The sequence below is a fragment of the Acipenser ruthenus genome, chromosome 3, assembly GCF_902713425.1.
Source record: "Acipenser ruthenus chromosome 3, fAciRut3.2 maternal haplotype, whole genome shotgun sequence".
Taxonomy (NCBI): Eukaryota; Metazoa; Chordata; class Actinopteri; order Acipenseriformes; family Acipenseridae; genus Acipenser; species Acipenser ruthenus.
This window is the reverse complement of record NC_081191.1, coordinates 28609761-28630764: the sequence shown is the minus strand read 5'-3', so window position 1 is coordinate 28630764 and position 21004 is coordinate 28609761. Positions and strand designations below refer to the sequence as shown.

Sequence of the window (21004 nt, the reverse complement as noted above, 5' to 3'; positions counted from 1 at the left end):
AACATAAGCTTTTTTTTTTTTTTTTTCCCTGCCCTTTCCTTACAGCAGGCCTAAAAACAGCAGTTCTTGATATTGGCAAGATCATTTTCAGAGATTGTGAAAAGTATTCCTGCTACTCTCACTGTAAACATCTTGTTTAAAAAATGTGTTTTTTCAGGTTCGGGCAAGTCTTTCTCAATGATGGGCACTGCAGATCAGCCAGGCCTTATCCCTCGCCTCTGCGGTGCTTTGTTTGAACGGGTTTCTAAAGAAGGAAATGAATCGCACTCTTTTAAAGTTGAGGTTTCCTACATGGAGATCTATAACGAAAAGGTCAGGGACCTGCTGGATCCTAAAGGGTGAGTTTTGGGTCAACAGCAGCCCTTAAATGAAAAGCCCCTTACAGAGGTACATTAAGCTATTTTGACAGTAACTAACTGTACATTTTAGTTTCCATGGTCTGTGTCTAACAGGTAGGTTCAATTGTGTGTAATATAGTTCCCACAAACGCTACATAACTTATCTCCTAAAGATCTGACCCTAAATTAATTTTAAATAGAATAAAAACATGTATTGGAGAAACCTTAAATTAATTTAAGGTTTGTATGGTATACCTACAATAAAACACGTTGTGCTAATTAAACTAATTACAGGTAGTATAATTTCTGTAATCTGTCTTTAAACAAAAAAGTTCTGAGACTTCAATAATAAAATAACCTTTTGGGGAATCTACAGCTATGGCCAAAAGTTTTGCATCACCCAATAGAATTCACTCATTTTGCTTCATAAAGTTGAAAGAAACCTGCTGTATAACGTTACGTTAATATATTGAATTGCATACCGCTTTGTAGTTTTGTAGTTAATGAAAAACTGACAATTTGAAAAATGTGACATTTTCAAAAATCTAACATTTTAAATGCATTTAAATTCTGGCTTCCGGTGGACTTTTGCGATATCCTTTTATAGTTTCTATGATTACACGATGTTAAATAATTTTGCTCTTTTATGTTTTTATAGATAGATAGATCATTTTATTTTTGTTTTTTATTGTCGCAATCTTAAAATTCTAGGTGATGCTAAACTTTTGTCCATAGCTGGCCTTTGCCTTCATTAAAATCCAAAAAACAAGTGACTGGGCAAAATCAAGCTGTGTTGTGAAACAGATGCATGTCATTACACTGTATAAGGAAATTCATTCCCAGAATTCAGATGGTTAACTTGGGTACAAACAAACTTTCTTTTGTATACACTGTACGTGTTAACTAAACAGAACACTGTTTTTATTTCACTCACTCAAACAACCTGTTCACCAGGGTTGCCAACTGGCTCCAGAATTTACGGACACATTAAGCCAGGTTAGGTTTTTTAACTCGCCTCTCTAACGCAAATTAATTGATTTTATTGAGCATGTAGCGTGAGTGTAAATTGTGTGATCTGTCGCTAAAGGAATGTAATTATTTTGCGAACTATTACTAAAAGCACACACCTGTCTGGGGGCGGGAAATATGTTTCCATCAATCAGGCCTATACAGCTTGCTGATTTGCTGTATTTGTCTGATTTGGGGCAGGACTGTGCAAAGCAGAAACTTAACCCCAAGGTTAAATGAGAGAGTGTGGGTGAATGCATAATTCTCTATAATGATGGAATTGCACTATTTTCGTACGTATTGTTTACCATATAACATTTCAAGCAATATTATTTTAATACATGTTGTGATGCTCTCTGGATAGAATCAATTGAACACATTTATTGACGCAGTTCACACCCACTTGTTGATTTAGCATCAATTCATTTGTGGTTTAGTGGCGAGTTAAAAAACCTGACCTGCCTTAAAATGTCAGCAGATTCTGGAGCCAGTTGGCAACTCTGCTGTTCACCCCACTTTGGGTGCTGCTGTTCTGTTCTGCCATCCCCATTTGTGGAATAATCACTGTAGTCCACGACCATTCATATATTATCTACAGGCACGCATGATGCAGCAAGAAACACTTTTTATTTATTTATTTATTTATTTATTTATTTATTTATTTATTTATTTATTTCTTCCTTCCTTCCTCCAGAGGTCCCCAAGATATTTTTGCTCTTGTAACAGATTATGATACAATTAGCGAAGTACAGGAATTCTTTGGAATCATTTAACTTTTTTAATTTTTTTTTTATAATTTTGGTTTGAAATTTCCAACTAAAATCTGAACTAACTATTGTGTAATGTTCTTTTTGTTTTTACTGTGGAAGTAATTTACTTATTTATTATTTTTTAAAACGTTGGCAGGTTTTACGTGTTGTGCTTTTTATACTTGTTTTACACAGCTGAGGTTAGGCCACACAGGCACTAGAGCCAAGTCAAAATCTCTCCTCAATCTTCTGACAGGTTGCACAACCCCCCCAGGAAACTAGTGCCCATACTATTGGGACTAACATCAGTCATCTAGTGGTCTACCCATTACCTTACCCAGAACCACTACACCAATAGATGAGATTGGAATCCCAAAAGGAAAACTATTATTATAGAGTCAATGACCTCACAGTCACACATCATCATACTGGCAAAAAGTTGAACACGTATTTAAATTAATGTTACACCCTACTAGTTTACAAATGTTCTTACTTTTGAAGATGCTTTCTTGCTTTGCTGTTTGGCTTTAAAACTGTTTCCTACATTTTGTCTTAATTTATTCAAGAAAGTTGCTTGCTTTCCAATGTAGGTTGTGTGTAAATATCTCTGAGATACACGGTTTTACTTTCTTTCAGAATTGCTGTTTACTGGCTTGAGGTCAATAAGTTATATCCCTATACCCTTTTCCTGCTAATTGGTTTCTGTTAACAGACTGGGTTTATTGGTATAAAGGGGCCTGAAAGAAAACAGATGTGTTTTGGGGTTGTATTTTGGTGTTGTATTTATATACTAAGCCTTTTGGCTTGGGCTTTGCACTAAACAAATATGTGATTAATAGCAAATGTAGTTAAAAAATATTATAAAGGGTAGTTAAAAAAAAAAAAAAAATCATGGATTAGATTATATTTGATCTGCTAAAATAAATTATTTCAAAGAAGGGATGAACACTGTTCTTAAAATACATTCTTGTTTGACTGGTTTGAATTTAATTTGCTTTAAAACAATAAACAGCTTTGCATTTAGGAAGTTATAATTTGTTCTTTTTAAAAAAGAATATTCCCAAAGACTACTTCGCAATTATTTGAGTGTAACATATAAATGTAATGCTGAGCGTTGCTTTTCTTTTAAATCCAATTTGGTGACTGCTTTTATTTGTTTATGTATTTATTTGTTTTCTGTTGGACTAGCAGATCAAATATAAACTTAAACATGCAGAGCAGCTGTTTGCACATTGGGTAATGGAGGAGGGCCTGAAAATTCTTTGTTTTGCAGCTTCATCAGAAACGTTGGCTTATGGGAGGGTTCAGGCAGACAGATGTTTGTTTTCAAGCATCTGTGAGCTAATTTTAATTGGGGACACCGATTCAATCTTTAACAGCTGCTGTGAGAATAACATGTGAAACCCTGTGAAGCGTGTCAAACTGTTTTAATAGTACATACTGTATCTCACACTTCACATTAATCCATACTGTATCTGTAGAGCCACTTACCCCATTGTCATGAAACTGCATTAACATTATTTATCTTAAGGTATACAATCTCTGATTTTAGGGATATATGAAAGTGACTGGACATACCATTCTGTTGATATATGTCAGTCTTCAACTTTTTCATCATACTGATGGCTCCAGTCTTGAATTTACAGCAATGGTGGGGGGATGGATGTTAGTGACATTTGTTTAAACTAGTCTTCCAATTTGACCGTAGGAAATGGAAGAAGAATTTTAAGTAATGTTGACGTGGTGCCTTGCCAGGGCAATCCTGAGTAGAATCATGCTTCGCAGTGTATGTCTAGGCCTACACTTTGTTTCGCCGTCCTCATATTCGGTTACATAAATTGGAGATTTCAGGTACAGCAACGCACTGTGTAGTGTCTGCTATTAAATACAATCTGGTATTTTACTACGCATGCCTGTTTCAAAGCTTATATTTATTTTTCATATTCTAGTGGTTTTACCAAGCTTTCAAGTTCCTCACAGCAATTGTCTTTTTTTTGTTTGATCATTTTTTGTAAAACGAAAATAAGTTACTTTAAAAATGTATCGGAAATAAGTCGTTAATAATGGTTCTTCACGAGTAACTTAAAAATAATCAATTTGTGAAAAGACAAACTTGGAATGCATTTCCTACTGTTGGGAGGCTTGGATTTGGAGGTTAGTGCCCAAAAGACCTAACCCTTAAGTGCTGCAGAGCTTGAATTATCACAATGCCAACATGGCAAAGTGAACCCAAACCATTAATTATGATTTCAGATCTCCATTAAGCTATATTATAAAGTAATACAATATCTATAAACCTAGGTAGCTTCAGATTTTAAAGTGGTTCCAGAAAAATCTGACTTTACAAAATAGTTTTTTTTGCAGCAGTGATCACACCAGCAAAACAGTTTCTTAAAGGGAAGGGGAAGTTGAAAACAAAAGACTTCGCCCAAGCAAGGTAGACACAGTAGAAGCAACCTTGGACCGGAAATTAGCTATGACGGGTCACATGTGTAAGTTGGTGCCTGTTTGCTCTTGAGACTTGCATTAAATGCATATGGGGTCTGCAGTGTACTATAATATAGCATTAGCCTTTAAATGATTTCATCTGTTTTTGTTTTGTTTTTAAAGGAATTAAAAAATGTTCCAAACTGTTCTGACTCGGGTGGACATAGTTAGCCTAATCTTTTTCCAGATCAAAATTTCACTATTTTGGACTCTTAAGAACATTCTATCAATTGAACCGACAGATTGTGTTGCAGCTCAGTCATATGGTTGTTTACAAATTTAATATATAAAGTCACTTAATGACAAACAAAAAAAAAAAACCTTGAAGGCAGCTGCTGTTTATTAATAACATCACTTCACAGATTGGATTACATTTAAGACCTGCATTTGAACTGCAAACAACTGGCATTTGCACTTGAATCTGTATTTTTGAATGACAATCATCTTCATTCTTTTGTCTTAAAGCAACACTATAATCCCATTGACACCTGGGCAGTTGATGTACAGAGAAAAACTTCACCTTAATACCCTTAAGCACAGTGTTACCTAAAAACAACCGTACCTGTTTAGGGAGGGAGAAAGGTAAATAAAAACAGATTAAGAGATACCATTGAGGTCAAAAATGCCCCATTGTCTTTGGCATCTGAAGTAGGTGTATAGTAAATATTTTGTAGCTTATCACAGTTGCACAATGGTCAACAGCCACAGGAAATTAAACGTGTGGGCTGCATTGTAGATCGCTCTCTTAAAACTGCAGGTTGATTCATTGCATGCAAGAAATTGTAGGTTGGCTGAATCCTGACAAAGTCAAACATCCTTTTATAGAAGGAAAAAAATCAACACACTCGCAGCCTTATGTGGTGTTTTAAAAAATATCACCTGGTGTATTCCAAATACCATATTGTATATCCTTCATGCTACACCTGTGGGTTTGCGAAGCGCATGCCACATCTGTACAGTTAAGTGGTGTTACAGTTAAGACACTGCTGTATATAGACATAATTATCCTCTAATCAAGAAGGAACCTACTGCACGGTTAATTCCTTAGCACTGGCCAGTGTCCCTTTTGAACCGACAGTCGTATGGGAATACAGTGTACACTGGCATCAAATCGTCTCACTAATGCTGGAGACCCTTCATAGCAGAAAAACTGAAATATAAACATTTGGTTATTGCTGGTTGTGTTGCTGTTGTGTGAGGTTTGTACTGCTGTATATTGAGTTATACCGTGACCGTAAATAAATACTATATTTGCATTAATAGTACAGACAACCCCATCTTATTTACTTGTGTATATTTACTTATGACAAGTCTGTGTGTGTAACTCTCATGTCTCATCCAGCAATCTGTTCTTGGATGGTGTGAACGAGTAAAGCAATAGGTCACTTACTTTTTGCTTAACTATGACCTGGCTTGACCCTAAGCCTTCAACCTGTTACATTCCAACAACATGTCCACAAGTTCCGGAAAAGCTTTAGGAGTTGATTGCAATCAAAAGGAAATCAAACAACACAAAATAAGACAGTCTTTTGCAAACATATTGGCAAAAAATACCTTAACTCAACATCTGTTTCTTAATATTGAGCAAATGTTCATTTCAGAAATAAGAGATGACAGGAACAGAAAAACAGGACTTTCTCATGTAAACAATCAAAATAAACATCTCTGTGTCATGGTTACACTAACCTTGATGAAACTAAATTTAAAAAAATAAATAAAATACATAATATAATCATATTATCAGGTTTTACAGCTTGCTGCCCTTAGCAGGGGTGTGTTTCTTAAAGGCTTGTTTGTCTTGGATCTACCAAGATGTTGCAGCACTGGGGCTCTGGTTCTTGCCAAAGTGTGGTCTGCTGAGTAGGTGGAAAGTAAAAGTACTGATTTGTATTGATTATTCATAGGCCTTGTGCCCCGCATGAAGCCAGCGGCTTGAGTCGCTCAGCTGACTTGTGCTCTTCTCACAGGCTGCTTAGCTTTGGCTGGAGTTAAATTAAAATTCTCGTTTTAAGTTACAAGACGTTTATTTTCTGAACTGTAATTGTGTTATTGCTGTTTTCTGTGTGTTTTGTAAAGAAATATGTGCACAGCTGCTGCGTTCAGCAGCGCTGTGATGGGCCGAGATATGCACTTCGGATTGAGCTTGCTTGCAGTCTCATTCCACAGTATCTCACTGCTGTTTTAGTGACTGCTTTGCATCACCATTATGTTAGTACCTCTAACAAGCAGTCTTGTGTGGGTACTGACTCTGTGGTTTTGCCAGTGTCTTTTACAGGTTGGCATCCCTGTACAATGTGTAGTGCATGGAGGCTATCTTGGCACCATTGAGACTCAAAGGCATCAGAGGTTGTTTTCAAGAGGTGGAATAATTTCCAACTTTTTGTAGCACGAGAAACCGGGTGCATTTTGGCGTGTGTTTACGAGCCATTTTCTATCGAAGATGGAAATCGGAATACAAAACCAGTCAATGCTATGACAGCGGTGCTGGAAAGATTTTATAAACCAATCAGTGTGCCTCAAGACTCTCACAATGACAAGTCTCCTACTATGCCTGCACAAACTAAATCATGTCTTCATTAAAAATATATTAAAATAAAGACTGTTAGCCCTGTCCATTGGGAATTTAACCAGAATAAAGGCACCTGGGAGATGTATAATTTAATGAGAGAGAGAATATAGATTGCTTTAGTCCAAGTAACCTAGAGCAGCTAAGCAAACTATTTTGTCACCGAGGATTTAAAACAAAACAAAGAAGTCTCTCTGCTTGTATTTTCAATACAACAAGTTAATTTTAATCATTGCCAGATTTATAAACTTGAGGTACAAAATGTGGTTACGTGTTGCTTAGAATGATTTGTTGGCTAACATGAGTCAGAAGGTAACCCCTTTACATGGCCATAAAAATGCTTTTTAAAAAAAATTAAGAAAGTAAAAAGACAATTTGCCTAATATACATTGTTGAAATCAGAGATGTCGTCCTGTTTTTTTTCACCAATAATTCTTGGAGACGAATATACATTTCCATGGCAGACCCAAGCTGGATTCTACACTTAATGTCTTGATTTCCTTTTTTCTTTGTTTCTTTCTTAACCTAGGAGTCGTATCTCCCTGAAGGTTCGGGAGCACAAGGTGTTGGGTCCGTACGTGGATGGTTTGTCTCAGCTTGCGGTCACCTGCTTTGAGGTAGGATTGAATTTCCAGATTGTAGGGAAACTTTGAAGCCACTGAAGTTGCAAATTCATTCAGATCTTTTGTGTGTGTGTGTGTGTTTGTTTGTGTGTTTGTGTGTTTGTTTGTTTGTTTGTTTTACACGGAGAGGTGAAAGTAACTTTAATTTCTTACCGGTACTGTATTATTGTTCAGTCGCCCCAGTCCGCCTCATGGTAAATGTTTTTGTAAGCTGTAAGGCACTGCTAATTTATGGGGGCCAAAGCTAAATGGAGAGGGAACAGCATTTTATTTGAAGTAATGGTTTAAATCATCCCAAGTCACGTGAATACGACCTGAGTGACTGCGAGTTATTTTGCTTAAACATCAATAACAATTAGTAGCCAGACAACTTCTGATTTAATCAACTAATGCCCATAAATTAACCAATCAACATTTTTAACCAAGTGACAGCCCTAATTATATATATATATATATATATATATATATATATATATATATATATATATATATATATATATATATACACACAGCTCTGGAAAAAATTAAGAGACCACTGCAAAATTATCAGTTTCTCTGGTTTTACTATTTATAGGTATGTGTTTGGGTAAAATGAACATTTTTGTTTTATTCTATAAACTGCTGACAACATTTCTCCCAAATTCCAAATAAAAATATTGTCATTTAGAGCATTTATTTGCAGAAAATGACAACTGGTCAAAATAACAAAAAAGATGCAGTGTTGTCAGACCTTGAATAATGCAAAGAAAATAAGTTCATATTCATTTTTAAACAACACAATACTAATGTTTTGACTTAGGAAGAGTTCAGAAATCAATATTTGGAAAAACCAATCCACAGAGTTGGGGAACATTGTCAGAGCAGAAGGGAGCAAGTTTTCTTCCAGGACAACCTTGTACTTGGCTTGATTCATGCCAAAGCTGCCCGATTCCAGCCTTGCTGAAGCACCCCCAGGTCATCACCGATCCTCCACCACATTTCACACTGGGTGCGAGACACTGTGGCTTGTAGGCCTCTCCAGGTCTCCGTCTAACCATTAGATGACCAGGTGTTGGGCAAAGCTGAAAATTGGACTCATCTGGGGGTGCTTCAGCAAGGCTGGAATCGGGCAGATTTGTCTTTGTGAAGGACGCATGAATCAAGCCAAGTACAAGGTTGTCCTGGAAGAAAACTTGCTTCCTTCTGCTCTGACAATGTTCCCCAACTCTGAGGATTGGTTTTTCCAGCAGGACAATGCTCCATGCCACACAGCCAGGTCAATCAAGGTGTGGATGGAGGACCACCAGATCAAGACCCTGTCATGGCCAGCCCAATCTCCAGACCTGAACCCCATTGAAAACCTCTGGAATGTGATCAAGAGGAAGATGGATGGTCACAAACCATCAAAGAAAGCCGAGCTGCTTGAATTTTTGCGCCAGGAGTGGCATAAAGTCACCCAACATCAATGTGAAAGACTGGTGGAGAGCATGCCAAGACGCATGAAAGCTGTACTTGAAAATCAGGGTTATTCCACCAAATATTGATTTCTGAACTCTTCCTAAATTAAAACATTAGTATTGTGTTGTTTAAAAATGAATATGAACTTATTTTCTTTGCATTATTCAAGGTCTGACAACACTGCATCTCTTTTGTTATTTTGACCAGTTGTCATTTTCTGCAAATAAATGCTCTAAATGACAATATTTTTATTTGGAATTTGGGAGAAATGTTGTCAGTAGTTTATAGAATAAAACAAAAATGTTAATTTTACCCAAACACATACCTATAAGTAGTAAAACCAGAGAAACTGATAATTTTGCAGTGGTCTCTTAATTTTTTCCAGAGCTGTATATATATATACAGTACTGTGCAAAAGTTTTAGGCAGGTGTGAAAAAATGCTGTAAAGTAAGAATGCTTTCAAAAATAGACATGTTAATAGATTATATTTATCAATTAACTAAATGCAAAGTGAGTGAACAGAAGAAAAATCTAAATCAAATCAATATTTGGTGTGACCACCCTTTGCCTTCAAAACAGTATCAATTCTTCTAGGTACACTTGCACACAGTTTTTGAAGGAACTCGGCAGGTAGGTTGGCCCAAACATTTTGGAGAACTAACCACAGTTCTGTGGATTTAGGCAGTCTCAGTTGCTTCTCTCTCTTCATGTAATCCCAGACAGACTCGATGATGTTGAGATCAGGGCTCTGTGGGGGCCATACCATCACTTCCAGGACTCCTTGTTCTTCTTTACGCTGAAGATAGTTCTTAATGACTTTCGCTGTATGTTTGGGGTCGTTGTCATGCTGCAGAATAAATTTGGGGCCAATCAGATGCCTCCCTGATGGTATTGCATGATGGATAAGTATCTGCCTGTACTTCTCAGCATTGAGGAGACCATTAATTCTGACCAAATCCCCAACTCCATTTGCAGAAATGCAGCCCCAAACTTGCAAGGAACCTCCACCATGCTTCACTGTTGCCTGCAGACACTCATTCGTGTACCGCTCTCCAGCCCTTCGGCGAACAAACTGCCTTCTGCTACAGCCAAATATTTCAAATTTTGACTCCTCAGTCCAGAGCACCTGCTGCCATTTTTCTGCACCCCAGTTCCTGTGTTGTCGTGCATAGTTGAGTCGCTTGGCCTTGTTTCCACGTCGGAGGTATGGCTTTTTGGCCGCAAGTCTTCCATGAAGACCACTTCTGACCAGACTTCTCCGGACAGTAGATGGGTGTACCAGGGTCCCACTGTTTTCTGCCAATTCTGAGCTGATGGCACTGCTGGACATCTTCCGATTGCGAAGGGAACTAAGCATGATGTGTCTTTCATCTGCTGCAGTAAGTTTCCTTGGCCGACCACTGCGTCTACGGTCCTCAACGTTGCCCGTTTCTTTGTGCTTCTCAAAAGAGCTTGGACAGCACCTCTGGAAACCCCTGTCTGCCTTGAAATTTCTGCCTGGGAGAGACTTTGCTGATGCAGTATAACTACCTTGTGTCTTGTTGCTGCACTCGGTCTTGCCATGGTGTATGACTTTTGACAGTAAACTGTCTTCAGCAACCTCACCTTGTTAGCTGAGTTTGGCTGTTCCTCACCCAGTTGTATTCCTCCTACACAGCTGTTTCTGTTTCAGTTAATGATTGTGTTTCAACCTACATATTGAATTGATGATCATTAGCACCTGTTTGGTGTAATTGTTAATCATACACCTGACTATATGCCTACAAAATCCCTGACTTTGTGCAAGTGTACCTAGAAGAATTGATGCTATTTTGAAGGCAAAGGGTGGTCACATATGGATTTGATGTAGATTTTTCTTCTGTTCACTCACTTTGCATTTAGTTAATTGATAAATATAATCTATTAACATGTCTATTTTTGAAAGCATTCTTACTTTACAGCATTTTTTCACACCTGCCTAAAACTTTTGCACAGTACTGTGTGTGTGTGTATATATATATATATATATATATACATACACTTTGTTTAATGGTAGTTCCTGTGTATAATCTTTTGTTTTTGTGATGTGTAAGGAGTCTCTTTTTATAAGATTTGGAGTAACACATTTGGAGCTGCCAGCTTCGCATTGTGTCTTATACGCAAACTGCACAAGGTGATATCTCTTATACACCTTACACACAACCTATTAACTTCCTATAAAACAAAAATGTTATTTTAGATGAGAAGCTTCATAATTCAAGAACATTTGTACTTGGGTTTGGTAGGAAACTAGACTTTTTCTAATGTTTTAAATGTCTCCTATTGAGACTCAATTTGCTTTTAATGATCTAAACAGCTGTGGATCTACTATAAATCCACCCTACATCTTTTAAACATGTTCTGTCATGAACCTAGTACACTAATAAAATATCATGAGCAAGACATTGGGAGTATACAGACTCCTGCAATTAAAGTATTGCTTAACAAGTTTGCAAAATCAATTTCTTACCTCTTACTATCCCTATCCTCTGGGGATAACATCCCCTGCCATGGATATATAGTGGCGGCAGTCTGACGTACGCATGTCACCCTTCACATTTTTCTGTATATGTGGCTAGCTGCTCATTCAATTGTCATGAAAGTTGGCATTAACATTATTTAGCTTAAGTTATTGCGAATTACAGATTCTGGGGTTGTATGAAGGCACCTGTCTCTCCATTCATCCATCTGTCTATATGCATCAGTTACATTTTTGGAATAAATCTGGACAATTTGCTTGCCAAATTGTGGATAAACATTTCATTGGAAATTATTTTTCTGTTCTGTACATAGTATTTATATAGCTCATGGTCATTAACATTTTGATCATAAGGACAGCTCTTTTTTAAATTCACAGTTGTGGCAGTATGTCAGCAACATTAATCTCTGCTTCCCCATGTTTCTGATGAATATCTTTTTCATTGCTTGTATTTTGTTCTTCAATTTGGAATATGCAGATATTTGAAAGATGCTTTAGGTGAAATGTTGCTGCTGCTGCTTCCTGGTACCTAGTCACTTCCTTCGTTGTACTTCAAATGCTCGAATAGCTGCAGTCAGACCATTATTATTATTATAATAATAAGTGAGTAATAATAAGTAAGTGTTCTTTGGCAGATATTGTATACTTTGCATCCCAGTGCTGAAAAGCTGTGTTGGGAGAAGCACACTTTTTTTTGCTAACAGTGACACTGAATATTCTTTCTTGTTTGTTTTTTTTTTCTTATAGGACATAGAGTTGTTAATGTCAGAAGGTAACAAATCCAGAACAGTGGCTGCTACCAACATGAATGAAGAAAGCAGTCGCTCGCATGCAGTTTTCAGTATCATAGTAACCCAGACACTTTACGATCTACAGTCAGGAGTAAGTGCATTTTTATGTAGAACTTTCAATATTAAAATGCATATTTTGGGGTTTAATGTTTTCACACTAAGCTCAATGTGTACATATAACTACAGTAAACATATTGATGTATAGATGAATGCAAGTATATTTATATAAAATATACCTTAGTTGTATAATGCTGGCTCCAGTGACCGGCCACCAGAACATTAATCTTAAATAACTACACAACAGTCAAACATCATCGAACAGCCGTAAGTATAAAATAGAAAGTAATGCTGGCCCTCTGGAGCATCAGCAATGCATTAGACCGTATTTTAGCCATGTCAATCAATGCTGTCTGGTCTACATTAACATACTAAATCGTACAGTGCAGAACCTGAGCTGTGTTTTGCATTATGGGTAACAGGCTCAATGTTTTATGTACAGGTAGGTCAAAGACCACCTAGGTAGACATGGGAAAACCACTTTCTACATTTGAAAAATCTATGTGTATTCTTTACCATTACATTTAATACACTTGAGTGGAAAAATGAATTTGTATTTTAATAAATCATTTTTTTTCTCATTTTGAAATATGTTGAGATTTCCACAAAAAAAAGAATGTTTGACATGATGCAGCTTTAATGTGTTATTCATGGAATCGCTTTGCTTTTGAGCAAAACCAGTCTAAATTATGCATCCAATAAAAGATTAGTAAGAACAGTGCAAGTATTGTTCAGCAAGTTACTGTATGCTTGAAAAGAAAATTGTGAATTTATGATAAATATCACAAATGTTTTATTAGTGTACTGGAGGCCCCTGGGCTACTCTGGATCTGTAAAACATGATATCTGGTACTACACTAGATTACAAAAAATATTTGTCTGCAATTTTTACTGGGAGGGTAAAATTTTCCACACCTGTTCATCAGTTTCTATCCGGTCATGAATCAATCCCCTGTTGACTGACATGCTTTCAGCCAGTTACGTGGTGCATATATAATTATTGCCCTATAACATATGTTTATTTTAAACCTGTATATTTATGTATCGATTGGAATTACAGGACAGGTAAGATTTAATGTCATTATTTTGGTAGCTGCTGTCACTTTTTAATGAAAAGGTGAATGAGAATTGTTTTAAAAATGTGTTGCCTTTTTGTTTTATTTAGAACTCTGGAGAGAAGGTGAGCAAAGTTAGCTTGGTGGACTTGGCTGGGAGTGAGAGGGTGTCGAAAACAGGAGCTGCGGGGGAGCGACTGAAGGAAGGAAGCAATATAAACAAGTGAGGACTGATATACAGTGGTGAACTTATGTAGTGACACGTATTTAAGATTTATTTCTCAAAAAAAACAAATTGAAGAGGCCGCTTGTCGGAAAGTGTGTCAACGATACTAAGAGGTTTCTTCCGTTTTGTATTGGCTGAAGCGTGCAATAAATGTTGCTTTATGAATATATTGAAACAGGAGTGAAAACATCAAGGTTATTGGTCAATAGCCCAGTCAATTTCCAGTGTGAATCCTATAAGCATTGCTGGAGTTGAAGATGTTGGTAAAAAGAAGACATCCATCACATGCTGAGCTGTTGAAACAGATATGTTTAAAACGGCATCAAAAGCTGCCACTCAGGAAGATGATCATGCCATGATGAAAAATCTATTCAAGAAGGCGTATAGTACTGTATGTGTAACACTGACACAACTCCATCCCATTTCCTCTTGTTCTGCTTTGAGAAGCCTTTTCAAAAGCATTTTTTTTGTGGAATAGTTCATGTTAATTCAGATAGACAAACACAACAGATAAGCACACAGAATATATTCTTGTAGGATAAGTAATGAGTAAAAAAAAAACAAAAAACAAAAAAAAAACAGGGATATATGTTCTAATCCAAGGCTATCAGTGTAGCATGGTCAGGTCCTGTTATAGGTGAGTACCCAGGGTCTGGAAAGTATGGGGATGATGTCAGAGAGTACTATGGAGATTAAAATGCCCAAGTCGAGGTTTGCATCCTGGCTGTGCGAAGTAACCAGTCTACACTGCGGATTCCGAAGACAGCAGCGCATTGGCTCTGGCACTCCTGTGGGTTAGAGAAGCAAAACCGGAAGGGACTGTTTCTCCTCATTATGCTGCGAGTGTGCTCAAAAGGCCAGGCCTTTATCCTTCAGAAGTCTGTAGCGTGCTGACATCCGCTCTCGAGTTCCTGGGTGTAAAAATAGGAAACTGGCTCGGTCGTGGGATCGGAGGATGCCCACTGAATTTAGTTCTCTTGAATTATGGGGGGGAATTGCTGCAGTGAGGAGGAATATTGGACATTTCAAATTGGGTAGAAGATCATGGGTAAAATAATTGGGCACACTACATTTTTTTTTCTTAAATGGCCAACAAGTACATCATTTTAAGAGAGTAGTATTTCAGCACCTATTGTGCATTGTTTGACTTGGACCTTTTTGTATAATTTTTTCATAGCACAGTTGTTTTTTTTATTCCATTTATTTTTATAACATCACCCCTTTATTTTAGGATATCTTAAAATATCCTAAACTCCCTCTCTACAGCAGTTACTGCATAGTGTCATATTTTATAATGCTTGTCATGTAAGTTAAGTGTTATATTACAGTACATGACTAAGTGATAAAAGCAGAGAATACAAAGCTTTTAGTATTAGCAGCCTCTTTGTTTATGGTGAATTGGTTATATTTTATCAGTTATTTAAGGCTTATTTTGTATTTAAAAAATCTATTGATATCTATACATTTTATAAGTATTTATTCATTGGCACCAAATTTTGTTTTTGATGTTTACGTGTAAAGAAAAAGAAACTGAACCACAAGTCTGCTGCACCCAGCAGCGCAAATGAGGACCTGCACTTTTTTTCTTGAATTACCCCACTGCTTGCCCGTACATGCTAGCTAATTTGTCAAGTAAATTAGGGGGACACCTCCATGACACTGTGTCTAAGAGTTTAACCGTATATCTTTTAAAACTGTTCCGCTGCACTACCCTGTCTCTTTATAACTGTTCCCCTTGAGTAAATACTTGATTTAGTTTGATTGTATGAGAATTCTTTTGAAGTTTTGGTGATAAAACCCCTTGGCAACTAATGTTCTGTCTTCATTCCACAATTAATCCTGAGTCTATTCCAAAGAACTCCTCTGACTGCTATGCAAAAGATGGTATTGTTCCAAGTTGTGGTCGATTTTGTTTGGGCTGTAATTTTGTTTTTGATGTATTAATGCTACTGCATGCTTACAAAGATCAACAGGTACAAAAATAACTTGATTAATACATAGTTTGCATTGTAATTAAGGTACTGTATATAATATGGACACTTTCGAACTATATTTAGAAAATTCACTTAAATTTTTTTTTTATATCTACGTTATGAATACATTTATTTTGTATTTAATTCCAGTGTACTTTATGGTTCATGTCCGTATCACTAGGTCCCTCACCACATTGGGGTTGGTTATTTCTGCACTAGCTGACCAGTCAGCGGGGAAGGGGAAAACCAAGTTTGTGCCTTACAGAGACTCGGTTCTCACTTGGCTGCTCAAGGTAGGACAACAATTATTATGTAAATAGTTAATGTTGATAATGGAACAGGAAACTGGTTTCTAGTATCAGTGATGCATGTGTAACTTCATACCATTTACATTTTGAAAAACGATATTTACAAAAAATAAAATAAGTGCAATATTCTTTTTAGCAAACGTAAGGTACAAATTAAAGGTCATATGCACTGTACTGCATGATGCAGTTTTTGGGTAATGTACATAATGCAGTTAACTGGAAAGGAAAATTCCTTTTTTTGCATGCTGTATTGTATTTTTTAACATTTTTTTTACTGTGATTGTATATTTCTGTAATCATTTCTGTTAAAAAAAAAAAACAAAAAAAAAAAAACTTTTCATTCAGTTTTTCCTCCTGATTCATAAGTTTAGTATCTGTTTAGCACCTTTTTTCTCAATATCACTTCTATGCAAACTGATTTTGGCACATTTTAATACATCTCAACATTGCTTAATCAAGTCTGTTTCTTAATGTTCTTTAAACCCTTGATCAAAACTTTTCTGAGGCAATAGTCTTAAATAGGTTACATTCACTCATTTAAAATAGGATAACTTGGGAGGAAACAGCAAGACTGCCATGATAGCTACAGTGAGCCCGGCCGCTGACAACTACGAGGAAACGCTCTCCACTCTGAGATACGCAGACAGGGCCAAGAGGATAGTCAACCATGCTGTGGTGAACGAGGACCCCAATGCCAGGATCATCAGAGAGCTGAGGGAAGAAGTGGAAAAGCTGAGGGAGCAACTATCACAAGCAGAGGTAAAATAAATAAATAAATACATGTGCGTGAAAGAATTTTAATCTGCCAATTCACTCAGCATAAAAAGAAAAAATCATAATAATGTAATATATTCATTGTTTAATGTTTTGAAACAATATATATATAGATAGATAGATAGATACACAGTGCCTTGCAAAAGTATTCAGACCCCTGACCAATTCTCTCATATTACTGAATTACAAATGGTACATTGAAATTTCGTTCTGTTTGATATTTTATTTTAAAACACTGAAACTCAAAATCAATTATTGTAAGGTGACATTGGTTTTATGTTGGGAAATATTTTTAAGAAAAATAAAAAACTGAAATATATATATGTGTGTGTATATATAGATAGATCGATCGATCAATCTATCTGTCGATATCGAATGACACTGGGGCAAAAGCTTAATAAATGTAGCTGAAATATTTTAACTCACAATTTAAGAATTCTCTACACCTCTCTACACCAGAATCTCAAAGGGATACATTATTTTTTGTTGTGAGTATGTGTACCACTGTACCAATTCAGTGAGAAAGCAATTTTGTTTTGGTGTTTAGTCAATGAAGGCACCAGAACTGAAAGAAAAACTTGAGGAATCTGAGAAACTTATCCAAGAAATGACCGTAACCTGGGAGGAGAAACTTCGAAAAACTGAAGAAATTGCACAGGTACAATATTCACTGTCTACCACAAAGATTAGTTCCATCTAGTTCTAATAGAACTGCAATTGGATAAGTTTGTCTAGACCTGTAGGAAAGATCTTGATGTTAATTAATTTATTTTGGACACACATGGTAATTGTTTTCATTTCTGCAGGAGAGGCAGAAACAGCTCGAGAGTATGGGAATTTCTCTTGAGTCCTCTGGTATCAAGGTCGGAGAGGATAAATGTTTTCTAGTCAACTTGAATGCCGATCCTGCCCTTAATGAGCTTCTGGTCTACTATTTAAAGGTAAGAAACGGTTTCTTTGTTTTACTGGTGATTTGGCAGTGTCACTTAAAAATGGTATTGCTTGTGGTACTTTCTGTGCTGATTCTTTTGAAGGTAGAAGATGTTTTTTATAGGATAACATGCATGTTTACAAAGAGGCCCTGTCTGCTTGCACTTTATTTTATTTTGTGTGTGGGAATTGCAACACTTATACATGTATTTATAAGTAGGCTTGCTACTATTAGATTTTTATTTTTGGCCAAATCAATGATTAATATCAGTGTTTATTTTAGAAAGAATTTACCAGGTTTTTTAAATCTTTATTTTTCAATTCAAGCAGAGAATTGGTGAAATCAACCTTTATGCTTTAAAAAAAAAAAAAAAAAAATACTTTTTATGCCATTTGAGAAATGTCTCATTTAGTGAAACCCCTTTATCATATTCAACATGCAAAAAAAACATGGTTACCAACATTCTAATTGAAATAACGTTTGGACGCAGAGGACCTATACCTTGTGAAGATAAAGATCCTCCACATTTAATAATTGTCTCAAATAAACCGTAGAAAATGCAGCATATAAAAGTGTATTACACAGACTTTTATAGCATAAATTTACGAGTAAAAATAATATGCACAGAACAAAACAGATAGTTGAACAGAACTAACCTGCACATACTATTCGGAGTCTGAGCTCCACCCCTCTCCTGCTTCACAGTTACTGGAAAGTAAGGCAGAGAGGGCCCGCTTCATCCTGACGCATGGAGACTTCAGCTGTCAGTCAGGGTACTGTGCACAATATTCATTAAGTGTTTTCCTCTTGCGCACCATTTTCAAATCAAACTAGTAATTGTCACCGTATACCTATAGCAAAAGCTTACCTACACCTTAACCCGCTAATTTCAAAGAAGGCGCTTTGAATGACCGGCGCTGTAGCTGGCAAATGAAAGTGCACAGTCGGTGCAGGTCTTGATGACAGAGTGACAGTGACAGTGAAACTACAGTACTAATGAACGGAATGACAGCGACCCCCAGCTATTCAGAGCGGAACGGAGACAGGACAGACAGCAAGTATAAAAACAACACAAACTAGAGGTGATTTCTAAATTATTATTTTTGGTAAGAAAATAAAAAAGAGAGTGGTTTTACTGAAGTTCATCGTATATAAATCGAACTATATAAGTCGAACTCTTATTTTTTTGGAATACGACGTTTTAACAAGCTTTACCGATTTTAATGTCAAAGTAGCAAGCCTATTTATAAGTATGTACTGTAGACTGTATTGAATGAAAAGAAATGGCAGTATTGCAATCACTTATAATGAAACTACTGAAGTTTTTTCATTCTTTTTTTATGGGAAACTCCTAATAAATAATTCCTTATTGTCACACAACGCAGCTGAGCGAGAGTAAGGAAAGCTTGGGCACTGTTAATGTTGTACACCGTGTGGTAGTTATTGGTTTTGTATGTAAAGGGTTAATTCCTAAAGTAATTCAGTTACTCCCCTGTAGCTGTGTCTGCAGTGGGTCTGCATGCAGCTGCCAGTTGACAGAAATGGACATTAATAGATATTCATGACTATCCATTTTTTTTAAGACCTGCTGCAGGCATAAAAGAGAGAGTCCCCAGGTCCTGATACAAAGGCTGAGAGAAGAGAGTGGAACAAGCAATAGCTGTTATCGGTGCTTGCTTTATGCCAGCACAGGCTTGAACTGGGTACTCTGTACTCAGAATACGACCCCAGAAAATGTGTTTTATTGGTATTACAGTGTCTGCTGTTTTTTTTTTTAATGGTAACCTTTTCTTTTGTTATTAGTATTAACAGTGTTTTTGTTTATCGGTTTTCCTAAATTTCAGTTTATCAGCTTATAATTGTGCATTTAACTGTGGGATTGTTTAAGTCGGACTGTATCCCCACCCCTCTTTACGGGTCTACAGTACATGCTCCCAAGCGTTTTACCTTGTAATTTGTGTTTGAGATTACACAGCAACAGGGTTTGATAGGCCTTCCTTTATCTCACTGTTTTTCTTAAATGAAATATAACATGATCTAGTTTGACACTCCTGAGAGATCTTACAAGTACAGTAGTTAGTAACCATTGTATACAGCGTTTCATGGTAAAGTGTTATTATTACCAACATTGTTGGTAGAATGGGAATATAGGAATAGTTTGCTTTGATGTCTTTCCAATAATGGTGAAGTGAACTTTAATCACAGGGGTGTCCATGAGAGGGTTATACTAGAAAGAGTGGTGGTTACTCGGTGATTTATAGGTCAGTTGCTTCTGTTTTCCTAAAACAAAGAGCTACATAGTAAGGGGGAGGAGCACAGTAAAACAAATAGCTCCAAACTGTAATTATTTAATTGTGGTTATTATAAACAGTCCTCTTGCTGATGTGCATTTCTTAAAGGATATTGTTCTGTTTTAAAACAAATAATTTCAGTTGTGTGTAGTTTCCCTGAAAGACAATAATAAAAATAATATTTTGGGTATCTTGTATCTACGTAGACAACACTAGAAACACAGGTCATAATAATGACAGCAGGGTGAAGGGCAGTGAGGACCACACTGTTTTACAGTCACATTCTGCACAAGTTTTTAGCATGGATGGGGAATTAACCCCATCCATGCTGTAAAATAATTAACAGTAGAACATTGTGTTATTACACACTAAACAATACATTTAAATCATAATACAACAAATACAATACAAAATAACACAAAATAAACAAAATACACACCTGGGCAGGATGTACCCTGTCACACACCCTTAGTTTGCCTATAGAGTAAATGTCTGATCATGTGAGTGACAGCCCATTTAAACTAAAGTGGATGATTTTTGTCAAACTCTTCTATGCCTTAGCAATGATGATACAGTTCACAAAGCTATGTTTGTGTTTTATATATTATTATTATTTTTTTGGTTTTAAAAGGAACACAACCGAATAGGTGCGGACACGTCTCAGGATATCCAGTTATTTGGGATTGGAATTCAGCTAGAACACTGCGTTCTTGAGATTGCTAGAGACGGAGATGTGACTCTCACTCCAATAGAGAATGCCAGGTAATGCCCCCTTAAATTTAACTTTAGTTGAACACTGGGGGGGGGGGGGGGATCTAGAAACTACAGTCCTGAAGCAGGGTGTGCTTATTAAAAAATATAGCAAATGCGCAGAGTCTGGAATGTGTAACAG

The 21004-nt window shown here is 36.5% G+C and overlaps 1 protein-coding gene across 7 annotated transcripts in view; it reads left to right on the top strand.

Moving 5' to 3' along the window:
- The window catches only part of LOC117394668 (kinesin-like protein KIF13A), a 126211-nt gene that overhangs the window by 67768 nt on the left and 37439 nt on the right, over nt 1-21004 (top strand). For all 7 annotated transcript variants that reach the window (XM_059012765.1, XM_059012761.1, XM_059012764.1 and 4 more), the window contains exons 6-14: nt 158-338; nt 7678-7765; nt 12454-12588; nt 13720-13832; nt 15990-16101; nt 16663-16875; nt 17438-17548; nt 17697-17831; nt 20744-20874. In XM_059012765.1, coding sequence (XP_058868748.1) covers nt 158-338; nt 7678-7765; nt 12454-12588; nt 13720-13832; nt 15990-16101; nt 16663-16875; nt 17438-17548; nt 17697-17831; nt 20744-20874 — 1219 coding nt within the window. The remainder of the gene's footprint in view (nt 1-157; nt 339-7677; nt 7766-12453; nt 12589-13719; nt 13833-15989; nt 16102-16662; nt 16876-17437; nt 17549-17696; nt 17832-20743; nt 20875-21004) is intronic.